The sequence below is a fragment of the Sorghum bicolor genome, chromosome 6, assembly GCF_000003195.3.
Source record: "Sorghum bicolor cultivar BTx623 chromosome 6, Sorghum_bicolor_NCBIv3, whole genome shotgun sequence".
Lineage (NCBI taxonomy): Eukaryota > Viridiplantae > Streptophyta > Magnoliopsida > Poales > Poaceae > Sorghum > Sorghum bicolor.
Window position 1 is genome coordinate 47,403,851 of NC_012875.2, and position 14,713 is coordinate 47,418,563.

Genomic DNA, 14,713 nt, shown 5'->3' on the forward strand with positions numbered 1-14,713 from the left:
TTTTATCTATATTTAATGTTACCGTAAGATTTGATGTGACGGAAAATTTTTTTAAAAAAAATTAATTTTTTTTTGAAAACTAAACAAGTCCGCCTCACTAGCGCCAACTCCCATCACCTGGATGGCAGGTGTGCAGAACCACGACGTCGTGTGCCACGGCGGCCAGCAGAACAACTACTTCATCTTCTCTGTCTTTTCACGCTCGCAGCCTCAGACGGACGAATCACGGATGGCCGGCTGGGGCTTTGATCTTGCTATGGGGCACCAGCAGTGGTGCTTGCGGCTTTGCCTAAGGAAAAAATTTTGTAACACTGTAGCTGGCGGTGCTCGTCGGTAGCAGAGATGGCTCACGGATTGATCTTGAAGGCGCCAAAAAGTTTTTAGATTTTCCGTTACATCGAATCTTTTGACACATGCATGGAGTAGTAAATATAGATAAAAAATAATTAATTACACAGATTGTCTATAATTTGCGAGACGAATCTTTTAAGTCTAGTTAGTCTATGATTGGATAGTAATTATCAAATACAAATAAAAGTGTTATAGTAGCCAAAACCAAAAATTTTCTTTAACTAAATAAGATCTAAACTGACTTGGGTGATGCAGAGCCAACTCAGCCGAGCCGTATGTGTACGCAAGGAAGCACTCCTCCAGAGACCTGCGAGCCGAAGTCAACTGAGCAACTACAGAGCCGAGGCCGTGTCAGCCGAGCCGTGCATACGCAAGCAAGGTGCTGCCGAGAAGCCATCTCTCCCTGGACGTGGGATTTTGTTCAACGACACGTGTCGGCTATCAGGGTTCACCCAGGGTTCACCGAATTTTCTTCCTAGATTACCGTAGATGACCATTAGTTAGGCACTATTAGTAGTAATTATTTACCGTCGACTGTCGCAAGCGTTGTATGAAGCGGCCGACAGCCTAATAGCCTGGGCTCGATTTCCTGACGGATGACTTTGTTAATACTACTAGTCTCCTATATAAGCGCGTAGTTTTAAGTAGCGCATGTGTCCTCGTCCAGAAGATCACAAGCGCAGAGGACAAACGTTGCCGCATTGAGCCTTTGTCTCGCGCTGTCCAAGTGTCAAACACTCTGCATACTCATATTCTGGTTGGAACTTGTGAGACACTGCATGCGTTGTCAGCTGTAACTTTGGATACCTAGCTTAGCGTGGAAAGAGGATCAAGACTTGGAATCAGTAATTAGCATGTAGTAGTACTAGTAGAGAGGAAATATCAGTAGCAAACATGAATTCGTTTTTTTTGTTGGACTTTGTAGAGCTAATTAGTCAAATACTGCACTCTCTCTGTTCGTTTGGCTGATAAGCACTGGCAGAAAGCATTATTCACTAATTTATCGTAAAGAAAAACAGCACTGAGTGACTGACAGATTTGACTGATAAACTCAAGCAAATTCATATGGAAAGAAGGAACTGCTTCGTTTCCTTTCCCCTAGTCTAGACATTTTTCTTCCATCTCTATCAAACAAACAGGCACATCTACATGGTTTGCTTATTCAAGGACAAGGAGGAGGAAAGGGAAATTAAAGTAACAAAAAGGCCTATCTTAGCCGAAAGTCTGAACCGAAACACTTCAAGATTGACAGGAGTAAAATTCTGAAATTCCTTGCATGCCTGCAGCCACGCAGATGCCTACTACCGGGTGCTTAAGAAGAAGCTCCTGTGCTTCCGCCAACTTTGGGGTGAACCTTCTTCTTCACCAGCCCAAAGAGGCTGCTGCCTGCTTCTCCCCTGCTACTACCAGCAGCTGCAGCCTGTTTGGCCGCTTTCTTCTCCGACGACGATGCACTAGCGCCGGCCTTCTCCGGGTCTCCTTGTGCCGCCGCCACCCCACCGGCGGTGCTCGCTTCTGCCTTCCTCATCTCCTCTTTGCAGGCGTTCCTCCGTACGTAGGCCTCCACGAAATCTCCTGTTATCATGGACGCCATGATGTCTCCTCTTTCTCACTTGCTCTTATCTCTATATGGGTTCCTCAAGAGCCTGCGTAGCTACCCCCTTGACCGTCTCTCATTTGTGTTCTAAGGCCTTGTTTAGATCTAAAAAGTTTTTGGATTTTGACACTGTAACACTTTTATTTTTATTTGACAAACATTGTTCAATCATAGAGTAACTAGGCTTAAAAGATTCGTCTCGCGATTTACAGGCAAATTATGCAATTAGTTTTTGTTTTCATCTATATTTAATACTTCATGCATGTACCGCAAGATTTGATGTGACGGAGAATTTTGAAAAAAAATTGGTTTTTGAGGTGAACTAAACAAGACCTAAATGCATACCATAGGAGTTGGCAAGAGAGCGATGTGTGTGTGTATATATATATATATATATATATATATATATATATATAGAGTGTCATAGCTTTGTTCTTCCGCACTATTTCAGCATTACTTTTTAGAAAACTCAAGAGTGTTTTTCTCTTACAATGAATTAGTATAAGCCAAATTTTAGCGAAACGACACCGCTCAAACTTGGGATGCAAGGAAGGTAAATTTGCGTGCAGTTGCGGTGAGCTTGACTTGACGACGCCTTGCTTGGCTTTGGGCTGTGAGATGCCAAGCCAATTGCCACATGCCAGTATCAGTACGCCACTGCCACCACGGCATGATTTTGATTTTATTGACGAAACGCTCAGGCCTCGTTTACTTCCAAATTTTTTTTGCAAAATAGGAATAGTAGCACTTTCGTTTGTATTTGACAAATATTGTCCAATTATAGACTAACTAGGCTCAAAAGATTCGTCTCGTCAATTCCGATCAAACTGTGCAATTATTTTTTATTTTTATCTATATTTAATACTCCATGCATACGTCTAAAGATTCGATGTGACGGGGAATCTGAACAATTTTGCAAAATTTTTGGAGAACTAAACAAGGCCTCAGTCAAGTAGCTAGGATAGGATAGGGTTGGTACTTGGGCCTTGTTTAGTTCCAAAATTTTTGGCAAAATGTGAATAGTACCAATTTCGTTTGTATTTGACAAATATTGTCCACTCATGGCCTAACTAGGCTCAAAAGATTCGTCTCGTCAATTTCGACCAAACTGTGTAATTAGTTTTTATTTTCGTCTATATTTAATACTTCATGCATACCTCTAAAGATTCGATGTGACGAGGAATCTGAAAAATTTTGCAAAATTTTTTGAGAACTAAACAAGGCCCTGGTAGTCAGCTGTGTGCTCGACATATGAGCGAACAGCAGACAGTAATTCTACTCTTGGCCCGTACAGCCGATCGAGACTTATCGACGGATTTTTCATACCCGATCGATCGATACATGACACTGTCTCTGTCAGTCTTGGACGGGAGAAACTTCCTACTCAATTCACTGCAATTACGTAGTACGTCATGATTCCAGTGTGACGACCCTGCTGAGAGTTTGAGACTACTGTATCATGCACTCACTTACTGAGATCGCTCTGGATCTGGACTTCTGGTACTACTCTGCAGGTATCAGCCTGCACTACGTCAACCGAGCCTTAGTGCCTTACCGTCGATGGTGCTTCAATCTCAGCCAGCCATCGCGTAGTCTAGACGATATATAGCTTAAGGTGGCACTTCTGTGTAGTTGTAGTCTAGACTAGCTAATTAAGCTAGCTAGTCGCTGTAGGAACGTGTCCGCCTGTCCGCCATGGAGGTGGGGTTTGAACTTCTGATCAGGATTCACGAGACTCGCTCGCTCGTTTGGCGGTCTGGGTGGCTCTCAACGTCTCAGTCTCTAACAAATCCGACGCGTGGAGACAGGGAGAAGGGCAGGCATCAATGATATTTTATTTCACAAACTGAAGTCTGGATGTTGGATTCTTGTGGGCGATATTGGCCCTTTAAGAATTTTGATTTGAGATGTGTTGGGAATAACGGGCAACACTAATTAATAATGAACAACACTACTCTCTCATCTTGTGGTTAGATGAATTCTGAGGACAATTTCAACAGGGAATAATTAATAAACAATGCACAGGTGGCACAATATAATGAAGACCGTTTCGCTTGGGCAAGCAGAGCACTAGAGATCGTTGCTTTGGGCACTGTCATCAAGAATAGATGGAACTATAGAGTGTTCACTTGGCGAGCAGGGCGCGGCTATGGTGATAGTCCTTAAATAATTTGCTTATGATTTTATCTTCGGTGTATATTCTTTTTTCCCTTCAGATTGAGCAGCTCATAAGCTGAAAACCTTTTAAGAACTTGGCAGTGTGTGGTCGCTGAGGTAGAAAATGTTTCCTTTTTTTTTCTTACAGAAAACAAATGGCACAATGATTTACTCATCTTTTTTTTTTCTTACAGAAAACAAATGGCACAATGATTTACTCATCCTTGTAAACCGATATATTTCAATATCACCTCTCGTTCTCGATGGACACGCTGCTGTGGGACAAATACCATTGTTAAATTATCAAATACTAAAATAAATAAACATAGAAAAATAGGAATAGCTGAATCGATGATTAACTCGAGTTGCCATGTCCCACCACAAGAGCCTAAACAGATGAGCTACGTCCAGCTTGCATATGTCAAATGTCTTTAATCCATCGTATCTATGTATAACTCCTGACTCCGTCTCACGTCACACAGGCATCAGCACGGCCGGGCTACTTCACCGTGCTTCGACAGAGATCCTGCTCAGTAACCGGCCGGGACACCGCCTTTTCTGGGGTCACTGACGGCGGTCAGGTCGCCTTGGCGCCCGACGTTGTGCACCACGAGCTGGCTTATGGTTCCACCGGCTAGCGGCTTCAGGACGTGGCCTCTCTTCTGCAGGTCGGCCCTCGTCGCGGCGTCGAGCTCGAAGTGGTCGCCGGTCACCGTCGTCCAGTTCTCGTACTTGACCTCGTTTGGGATCAGCTGCGGACATGGCAACCAAAACCAAAGCTCAGAAGAAAGATTATCTAGCCGCCGCCCGGCGGTCGGTGACATGTCTCTCAAAAAATCTCAGGGGCAGTGACGGCATCATCGTAACAGAGGAGTAAGCTATTTTTCACCGATGTTTGTTTTTTTTTGTATAAAAAAGTATCAAACCTGGTGATAAACCCTTGGCGCCATGACAGAAGCCAATGGATCCATGTTCTTGACGAAATGGTTGATGAACACCTCGATCGTTCCAGCGGGGATCATGCTGCCACCACTGGCACCAACTGCGGACACCAGCTTCCCGTCCTATGCAAATGCAGCACATGCATGACAAACACAGTCAACCTCTCTTCAGAAACACGGTCTGAGCTCGTTTCAGATCGTCTCACAGCTTCAACAGTTACCTTGACAACTATGGTCGGAGTCATGGAAGAGAGAGGCCGTTTCATGGGGCTGACGAAATTGGCAGGTGCTGGGGGTGGAGAATTCTCCGTCGTGTTCGCCGGCATGGAGAAGTCGTCCATCTCGTTGTTGAGCAGGATGCCTGTGCGTGGGGAATGGATCAGTGACCCGAAGTACGAGTTGACGGTGCTCGTCATCGAAACCGCGTTTCGCTCGCTGTCGACGATGGACAAGTGGCTCGTTCCATGGTCCTGAAGGATGTTCCACCTGGAAAAAAAAACACAACTCGATCAGGATCAGCACATTTTGTTTGCAAATGATGGCAATGGGACGTGGAACTGAACTTGTAAGGCAATGAGCAGCGATCTCCAGTAGTATTCAGAAAGGGTTAATTGAAACTTGAAAGCAATGCATGATCTTTTTACGACAAGTCTGTGTCTTTACCTTCCACCGTAATGTTTAGGCGCAAATGTCATGTTGTCATAGATGGTTTTCTTCAGTTCAGCAGCAAATTTGGGGGAAATCATATCAGACACAACCTCGTTATCGTTCACAAAGTCAGGATCGCCGAGGTTCATCTTTACCGCCATGTAATGTTTCAAGGACTCGATGAGACGGTGAATCCCAAGAGATCCAGCGAAACCAGCAGGAATGCCAAACTGATCAAGGATGTTCAGGACCTATCCATGAGTGAACAAATGAGCCAAGATCATGGCAAATAAAGGAACCGAATGGTGTTCATCAGAATGCAGAGAGCTAGTAGATAACTCACAAGCATCATCCCGGCACCGCCGGCGGAAGGCGGGGGCATGGTCACCACCTCGAGCCCCATCACGTTCTCCGTCAGCGGCTGCCGCACCTTCACCTGGTACCTCTTCAGGTCCTCCACCGTCAGGATCCCTCCGGCCTCCCGGACGTCCCTCACGAGCCGCGCCCCCACGGCGCCGCCGTAGAACACGCCGGGCCCGTGCTCCGCGACGGCCCGCAGGGTCTGGGCGAGCCTCCGGTTGCGGCACATGTCCCCGGCCCTGAGGATGTCGCCGCCCGGCGCGTACACGGCCCGCGTCCCGTTGTTGCCCAGGATGCCGTCCCTGGTCGCCTCCATCTGCATCCGCAGGTACGGCGAGATCCTGAACGCCAGGGCGAGCCGCGCGGCCGGCAGGACGAGGCGCCTCCATGGGAGCTTGCCGTGGTGCTTCCACGCCTCGTACAGGCCGGCGATCTCCCCGGGGACTGCTATGGAGAGCGCGCCCCGTGCTTTCAGCGACTCATTGCCGCCGTACATGTCCTGAATGCATGGTTCACGTTTCTAGTGTTCAGTCTCTCGATCTTGGAAGAACAATCGATACAGGAATAACACTGGAACGAACATGGAGGAAGTGACAAAGAAAACGCTGGGCGATCGAGTGCCGTTTCTCTAATTTCTTATTATAAACGTCATTACTCTGCTTAGTGCTCAGGACTCAAATTCAAAACTGAAACTAGTTGCAGTGTCACTCCCCTCCCTTGTTGTAAGGAAAAGACGCGAGCTGGATCTCATAGTCACTCGTTCTTATAAAGTTATCCATAAGTCAAACTATCATAAGTTTGGTCAAGGTCATATAAAATTAGGAAGATATATTTTACCATCTTCTCTTATCGTACTATTACTAATCAGAGACTTTCAATGTAAACTTCATGTTAATTCTCACCAGACACACTAGACAAGAAACAATTCTAAATATTCTCACAATAATAAAAAAACATCTAACCTTTAATTAATCATCATCTACAATAACGACACTAGATCATTATGTTCTTTTTTTTAAAAAAAAAATACCCGCCTCTGTCATTATGAAAAATACTTAAAGTAGCCTTCTAATTTTGCATCTAGATTACTCATCTCCATCATTACGAAAGATAATTCAAACACCCCCCCTCCAATTTGTATCTTAATTACACATCTTTGCCATGATGAAAGATAATTCAAAATAACTCCCTAAATTTGTATCTAAATAATCCACCTCCATCATTATAAAGATAATATAAAATGTCTCACCCACTAAAATTTTTATAAATTACTCACCATTTTTATTATGAAAGATAATGCAAATTAAATCCAAAGTTTGCACTCAAATTACTCATATATAACACAGTGGAAGATCATATAAAGTATCAACTTTTAATTTACATGTGACTTATCCACCTTAGTGTATAGAAGTAACCAAAAATATCTATCAAATCTAAATGTAAATACTAATATAAGCTATTACAAAATAAATAATTTGATATTCATAAATTATGCTATATATATTTCTAAATTCTAATCTTTTATCATTATTAAAATATAATGATGTACTCCATCACGTAGACCATGTATATATGTATACAACAGTAAAAAGTTATTTAGGCCTTGTTTAGTTTGCAAAATTTTTTGTTTTTGGCTACTGTAGCATTTTGTTTTTATTTGACAAACATTGTCCAATCACGGAGTAACTAGGTTCAAAAGATTCATCTCACAAATTACAGGTAAACTGTGCAGTTAGTTTTTATTTTCGTCTATATTTAATGCTTCATGCATGCGACTAAAGATTTGATGTGACGGGGAATCTTAAAAATTTTTGCGAACTAAACAAGGCCTTAGTTTAGTATCATATCAAGCATGGAGGAAAAACATATAGACCAATAATCTGTAAGTTTATCACAATTGAATAGGGACTACATTATCTAATGTGTCTATTGTGTTAATAAATAAACAAGGAGAAAAAAATGTAATTTAATGTGGTGATATTTTATTAGTAACAATAACTAATGTTTATTTCTTCTAATATTCTAGTTCGTATGGCCGTATGGGAGTACGAGTTGATTGACAAGTATATCTAATGAAGATAAATTACTGTTATAGATATTATTATTTTATTATATAAACTTAACTAGGAACGGTTTGATTTATAGAACAACTCAAAATTCATTATATTGCGACACGGGTGTATGCTTGAACATTTCCTTCTGGTCCATCCAACAATCCACAGTCTTTATTCATCGTTAGCTACTTTTCCCCCTTGTCTAGCAGTCAAACTATGCTCTAATCCATACTTGCATCGTTGGTCAGTCCCCTTGCTAGCCAATCGCCTTTGTCATGTGCTCATCATGTCATTGTTGCCAGGTCATTTGTAGCGCTCTGCAAGACTGCAATCTGCATTTTACCGTCCCACCCACTGCTTTCCCTGGCTCAACTTCATCCCAAAAGGCAAGACAAAACCCCATTTTATTAGACACCTCAAAGCCCTAACTCCCATCCACCGACCACCCTTCTGTCGCTATTTATGGGGATATATTTTCAGTCACACTATGAGTCCGAAGGACACTTAGAGAAACAGATACTTGTTTTAACTGTACTTCCAAAAATGTTTGAACCATTGGTATAAAGGTCGATGTGACCTATTACCTCCTCCTATTTGAAAATTTAGAATAAAAGGAAACGAGATATTTTAAATCCACATTGTTTGTACAGAAATCATTTGACTTAATTTGAATTCTAAAGAAGAGGGGCAGGCATATTATAACATGGCATGTGCACTATGATTCCAACGTGACAGTTGGCAAATATTCTCGACAGATCACTATATGACTAGCCTTCTCTCATTTTTATTTAGGTGTCTTATTATTATCATTCAGTTTTAAATTAGAGCTTAATTTAGTCTTGTCCTAAGTAAAACTTTCCTGCTTTGACTAATTTTTTAAGAAAAAATATATCAACATCTACAAGTTTAAATGTACTTGATAATGAAATCAGACATTCTAACAGTACTACCCCAAGACTTGTATGGAAAAATTTGTAATAAAATTAATTTGATGATGTTGATGTTGATACATTTTTATATGCTTGGTCCAAGCTAGAAAAGTTTGAGCAAAGTTGAAATAAACCATCATTTGGAAAATATATATACGTAGCTAAATTTATACACATCTCATTCTTCGATTAAGCCGTGACCATACTCATCTGAAGGCTCAAACTCAGTATCATGTAGGTCAGGAACTGCTCCCTCCATTCTAAACTACAAGACATTTTGGTTTTGCCAAATACATAGTTTTCATTACGTATCTAGATATAGCATATATATAAGTGCGAAGTAAAAACTCTATTATCTTAAAAAAAAAGCCAATAAATAACAGTTAAAAAATGACGTCTACTAGGTTGTGGTATATTGGTGATGGATCCATGTGTCAATGACATACTTGAATAGTGTCACCCAAAAAAGATGAAAAACAAAAATTAAAACGTAACAGCTAAAAAAGATGTGTCCGAATATATAGGATGTAGAAGAAACCAAATGAACGAGAGATAATTAAAAAAAATACTTATAGCTCCAAAAAGATGTGAAAATGTACTTGTTTGAGCTTTCAAAAAGTAACTTCACGGAAGCAAAGGCCAGCTCTCCTGCCGGTTTGTTTAAAAAAAAAATCACGGAAGGAAGCCCCTGGTATGCATGGTGCTGCGGTATGATGTGAGTGAGTGACTCTACTTGTACACTAGTGCTGTAGTGCACACCGGATGGAGTGATAAACGAAGTGCTAGTTGATCTTGGCACGATTTTGTTGTACCGTAAACATCAACCATATATAACTTGGATTCCTTTTGGCTTTCGCAAATCTCGTTGCTCGCCGGGCGGTCCAGAGTCCAGACACTACAGCGCAGCAACACTGTAGGGGACACCGAGAAGTGGACGAATGAAAGCGCGCGCCAAAGCACTTTCCACACGGCAAGAGAGGAGAACAACGACACGGACACGTTTTATTCTTTGATTTGATCTCTAGCTAGCATGGATAAATAATCCTTCACTCATGCATGGTTCTCCTTCACCCCCTAAATCCCTAGAAGAATATATTTCTATTGAGGAAAAAAAACAAATTTAACTAAATTTTGAAGAAATCGGTACTGCTGCCTCGCAAAAAACAAACACACTCACACATTTCTGACTGTGCCTCTTGTTCTTCCCACCACTCCAAGGCACATTCTCACACAAGCAAATAGCACTGTCATGACTGCTACGGCGAAGACTATGCCTACAATAGTCTTATCAGCAATACCCTTTGTAAGTAACTACAACATTTTGTTTTAATCCCGTACCTGAAAGACTATTTCTTTAAGCAACAAGCATGTGAATCAACTACCGGCCTACTGCAAGTGGCAACTCGTATTTGGCATGATTACTTTATGCTCCATCCGTTCACAATAATTGTATTGTCAACACCCTACTAGCTGCCTTGTGACTCCTGATCAAGCGAAGCTAGTAGTACTAATCTACCGAAGTTTGTCATCGATGAACATGTGACAAAAGACCACAAAAGAAGAATCCTAGCAAGTTCCTGCTAGTACGAGTGCACTTTCGCTGGCTTGAGTGTTTGACTCACCTTGGAGGCGGCGAGGGGCGCGGTCTCGCGGGAGTCGTACACGACGGCGGTGCCGTCGGCGAGCCTGACGAGCATGAAGGCGCCGCCGCCGACGCCGCTGGACGCCGGGCTGACGACGCCGAGGCAGAGCGCGGAGGCGACGGCCGCGTCCACGGCGCTGCCGCCCTCGCGGAGCGCGTCCCGGCCGATCCTCGAGCACCGCCAGTCGTCCGCCGCCACGGCGCCGTGCGGCGACGTCACCACCTCCCTGCGCCCTGCTGCCGCTGGCGCTGCCGTGGCAGCCGCTCCCGCGGCGGCGGCGGCGAGGAGGGGGAGGAGGAGGAGAGCGACGGTGACTCGCGGTGTCTCCCATTGGAGACGTAGTCGTCGGGCTGCAGAGTTCAGGGGGAGGGAAGCTTAGCAAAAACGAATGGATAGCCCCTGGTTTTTTATTTCACCGTCGGAAGGAAAGAAGACAAAAGATTTCCTATTACCAGCCATGGCGCCGGAGAACGAGACGAGAGTCCAGGGAACCTCGGACGACTGTGAGGCCTGGTTTCTTGTGCCTACTCTCCTATATACTCCGGAGTAGAATAGAATATAGAAAAGTGTCAAAGAGCTGTGACTTGATTGGAAGGACGGCCAACGGTTTTATTTTCGGCTGACATGTCAGAATTTGTTTATTTTGTACCATCGTAAATTGTAAGTTATTTGACTTTTCTATATATAAAAAAAAATTCTTATCGCTACCTGCATTAAAAAAGCTCAATTTTAGCACAGTATTATATTTTAGTACCTTAAATTTGACCAACTATGGATAAAAAATCAATATTTATGGTACCAATAAATATCTTTAGATTAGTTACAAAATCTATTTTCATAAGTCCTAGATGTGAATATTATTTACTAGAAACTTGATCAAATGTGAACAACTTTTCGTGGCACGCAACCCATAGTTGCATTCTTCTTAGGACGAAGGTAGTACACACTTAGATATATACTATGTCTACGTAAATATCATTTTGAATCCAGGAAGTGAATTTGATGTATTACTGTAAAAAAGAGCAGGGCATTTGAAGAGGTTATTTAAAGTGGTGTCATTATTATGATATAGGACCAGTGATTTATAACTTCTATTGCCATTTTTACTAATGACACCTTTCCAAAAGCCACTCTTAAGAAGGTTTCTATATATTTTCTATTAATGAGAGATGAATTCCTAAGTTTATGCCATTTTTACCTACGTGTTGTGACACACGGAACAACCACACTAAGAAGGTATTATAACTTAAATTGTCATTTTTACAAATGACTCCTCTCTCTCACGAGTTCAGTCTTATGCGCCGACGACTCCAATCTCCAACCTCTCTCCAATATCCTTTGCTGGTAAAGGCTGCTAAACCGTTGTAGGCAGTGGCGGAGTTGGAGAACTTTCACGACCAGGGCCAATACTATAAACCACTAACATCAGAGCATATGCTAATTGATAAAACTAATGCTAATATATAGATTTAGCTTTAAAAAACAAAAGAATTCCCACACCTAGGGCCATGCCATACTGGCCTGGCTTATATCCGCCACTGGTTGTAGGTGCAAAACAGTTTCAAGCCTTGTTTAGTTCACCCAAAAACCAAAATTTTTTCAAGATTCTCCATCACATCGAATCTTACGGCACATGCCTGAAGCATTAAATATAGATGAAAATAAAAACTAATTGCATAATTTGCTTGTAAATCGTAAGATGAATCTTTTGAACTTAGTTAGCCCATGATTGGACAATATTTACCAAATAAAAACGAAAGTGCTATAGTATCCGAAACCAACAATTTTTGGGAACTAAACAGCTCCCGCGGCTGAACCAAACAACATCTAAACTAATTTGTAAGCACATAAGAGACGAGGGGCATTATTCACAAAAGGACGTCTGAATCAAACATCTAAATTAATTTGTAAGCACATATGTAAGCGCATAAGAGACAAGGGGCATTGTTGGGTCCCAGGGCTGAACCAAACAACATCTACTAGATTAATTTGTAAGCACGTACTAAGAGACAAAATGGACATCGTTCACAAAAGGACGCCTAAGGCCTGAATCAAACAAACATCTAAACTAATTTGTAAGCACATGGGAGGGGCATTTTTCACAAAAGGACGGCACAAAAGTAAGGAATTAATTACGGTGTATTTGATGTCGCAAAAAAGATTACGGGGTATTTGACAGTTCCATCATGCTGTTGGGAATATAAAAAATTATACAAAAATAAAAAAAATATCCGGACAAATGTTCGGGGTTTTGAACCCGACGTGAATCGAACACGCAACCTTCTGATCTGGAGTCAGACGCGCTACCATTGCGCCACGGATCCGGTTTGTGCTAAGCTTCACAAATCCCTGTTTTATCTCATATACACGTTGTTTTGTAGGTGGCCATGCTGCGCATTGGCGGGGAATGGGGTGGGTCGATTCCGAGCCCCTCCACAGCCACATGCCCACATGCATCTTTAGCACAAGAGGGGTTGCTCTCCCGGTGTGGACCTCATTCTACGGTTGGTGGGGTTTGGGCACCATTTTGCACAGATCCATGGGCTTTCAAACCAAGTGTCTCTATTAGTTCCTATAAATAGTTAATATAGGAAGAATTTTATTGGCTATCAATGACAATTTATAAATAGCTAGCAAGATGAGACATATAAATAAGAAAAGATAAACACTACAGTAAAGAGTTATGTGAGAGAGATATTTTTAGGAGATCGTGCTAGATTAGCTACTTGGAAGTCGCTAACTATTTGATCTCTCCTTGATAGCCAATGAAAGTGTTATCTTTTTATTATTTCTATATCTTATGTAGCTAGCTATTTGGTAATTGCGATTAAACATGTCATCATAACCAATAAAATTTCTTCTATACTAGCTATTTAATTATCATTGGGCACACCTTTAGAAGGATATCTTCTCCACTCAATACTCTTTTCCAACCCCCCCCCCCCCCCACCACCACCACCACCACCAAAAAAAACTATGATTTTTAGGTAGCCAACTGTTCGAGTTGTTCTAAGATGTTAGATGTCTAAGCTGTTACAATGGTTCTAAAATTCTGCATCAACTATTAATTTGATGGAAAAGTCATTTTTGTCCCCCCCCCCCCAACTGTCGTCTAAAGTTTAGTTCATGCACTTTCAAAACGGCAATTTCAGTCCTCAATTTTTGTTAGGCTCGTTTAGTCCTAGAACTATCAAAGCTAGTGACCGTTCTAGTCTTTAGAATCCGTATTACTCCCTTTGTTTCTAAATGTTTCAATTCCTTGAATCCGTGCTAATTAAAAATTTTTAAGTTTGACTAATTTTATACAAAAGAGCATCAATATCTATGACATAAAATAAGTATCTTATGAAAATATATTCTATGATAAATCTAATGATACTAATTTGGTACTTTAAATCTTAGTGTCTTTTTTTAGAAATTTGGTCAAAGTTTAAAAACTTTGACTTAAGACAACACTAGGCATTGAAGCTTTTAAGAATAGAGGAAATATTTATTTTCAAAAACTAGATCATTTATGTTATTATGTATAACCAAATCGACCAACAAGTAATTGTTGCATCCAACATAATTATAGGTTTTTCAGATCAAACTAAAACCCTCAAAGCCAACTCCCAAAAAGATTTTGAATGCTGCAGAGTTGGGGGATATTTAACGCAACTTGTATGCAACCCCAAATTACTTGTGCAAAGTAGCATTCAAAGAAAATATGATCACTGTCTTAATTGTGACAAACGCACACTTTCTCACTGCCTTGCCAAAAGAGTAGAGTCTAAGACTTAGGATTATTCTTTAACAAAATACAAAAGGAAGGTTAACAAAAGATATAACAGGGAACGAGTGTGTGCTCGTTTGGTCAGCAGCACGAAGCCAAAGGCCATGCGCTTGGCCACCCCGGGTTTGAACCCGGCCGGTGCCCGCTGTATTTCGGTTCAAAAAAACAAAAGATATAACAATTATTAGAAGGGAAACTGTTTCGGTTCAAAAAAAACAAAAGATATATAACAATTATTAGAAGGGAAACTATAAAAGGCTA

At 41.6% G+C, this 14,713-nt stretch overlaps 2 protein-coding genes and 1 non-coding gene across 3 annotated transcripts; all 3 read right to left on the reverse strand.

Moving 5' to 3' along the window:
* LOC8057463 lies at nt 1,378–2,010 on the reverse strand. Its single transcript, XM_002447909.2, has one exon. The coding sequence runs from the start codon at nt 1,943–1,945 to the stop codon at nt 1,664–1,666; it is 282 nt and encodes a 93-aa protein (XP_002447954.1). The 5' UTR covers nt 1,946–2,010; the 3' UTR covers nt 1,378–1,663.
* LOC8057464 (gamma-glutamyltranspeptidase 1) lies at nt 4,330–11,334 on the reverse strand. Its single transcript, XM_002447910.2, has 7 exons — nt 11,133–11,334; nt 10,660–11,030; nt 6,038–6,553; nt 5,710–5,945; nt 5,268–5,532; nt 5,032–5,169; nt 4,330–4,857 (listed from the first exon to the last, which is right to left on the reverse strand). The coding sequence occupies exons 1-7, from the start codon at nt 11,137–11,139 to the stop codon at nt 4,636–4,638; spliced, it is 1,755 nt and encodes a 584-aa protein (XP_002447955.2). The 5' UTR covers nt 11,140–11,334; the 3' UTR covers nt 4,330–4,635.
* Nucleotides 12,933–13,004, reverse strand: TRNAW-CCA. Its single transcript has one exon. It is a non-coding gene; the product is annotated as a tRNA-Trp (tRNA).

Bases quoted from the DNA above. Each gene is read 5' to 3' on its own strand.
- LOC8057463 (XM_002447909.2), bottom strand. From the start codon at position 1,945: ATGGCGTCCATGATAACAGGAGATTTCGTGGAGGCCTACGTACGGAGG.
- LOC8057464 (XM_002447910.2), bottom strand. The intron at 5,533-5,709 runs GTAAAGACACAG...TTTTTTTTCCAG, and splicing joins CCTAAACATTACGGTGGAAG to GTGGAACATCCTTCAGGACC. The intron at 5,170-5,267 runs GTAACTGTTGAA...GCATTTGCATAG, and splicing joins CTCCGACCATAGTTGTCAAG to GACGGGAAGCTGGTGTCCGC.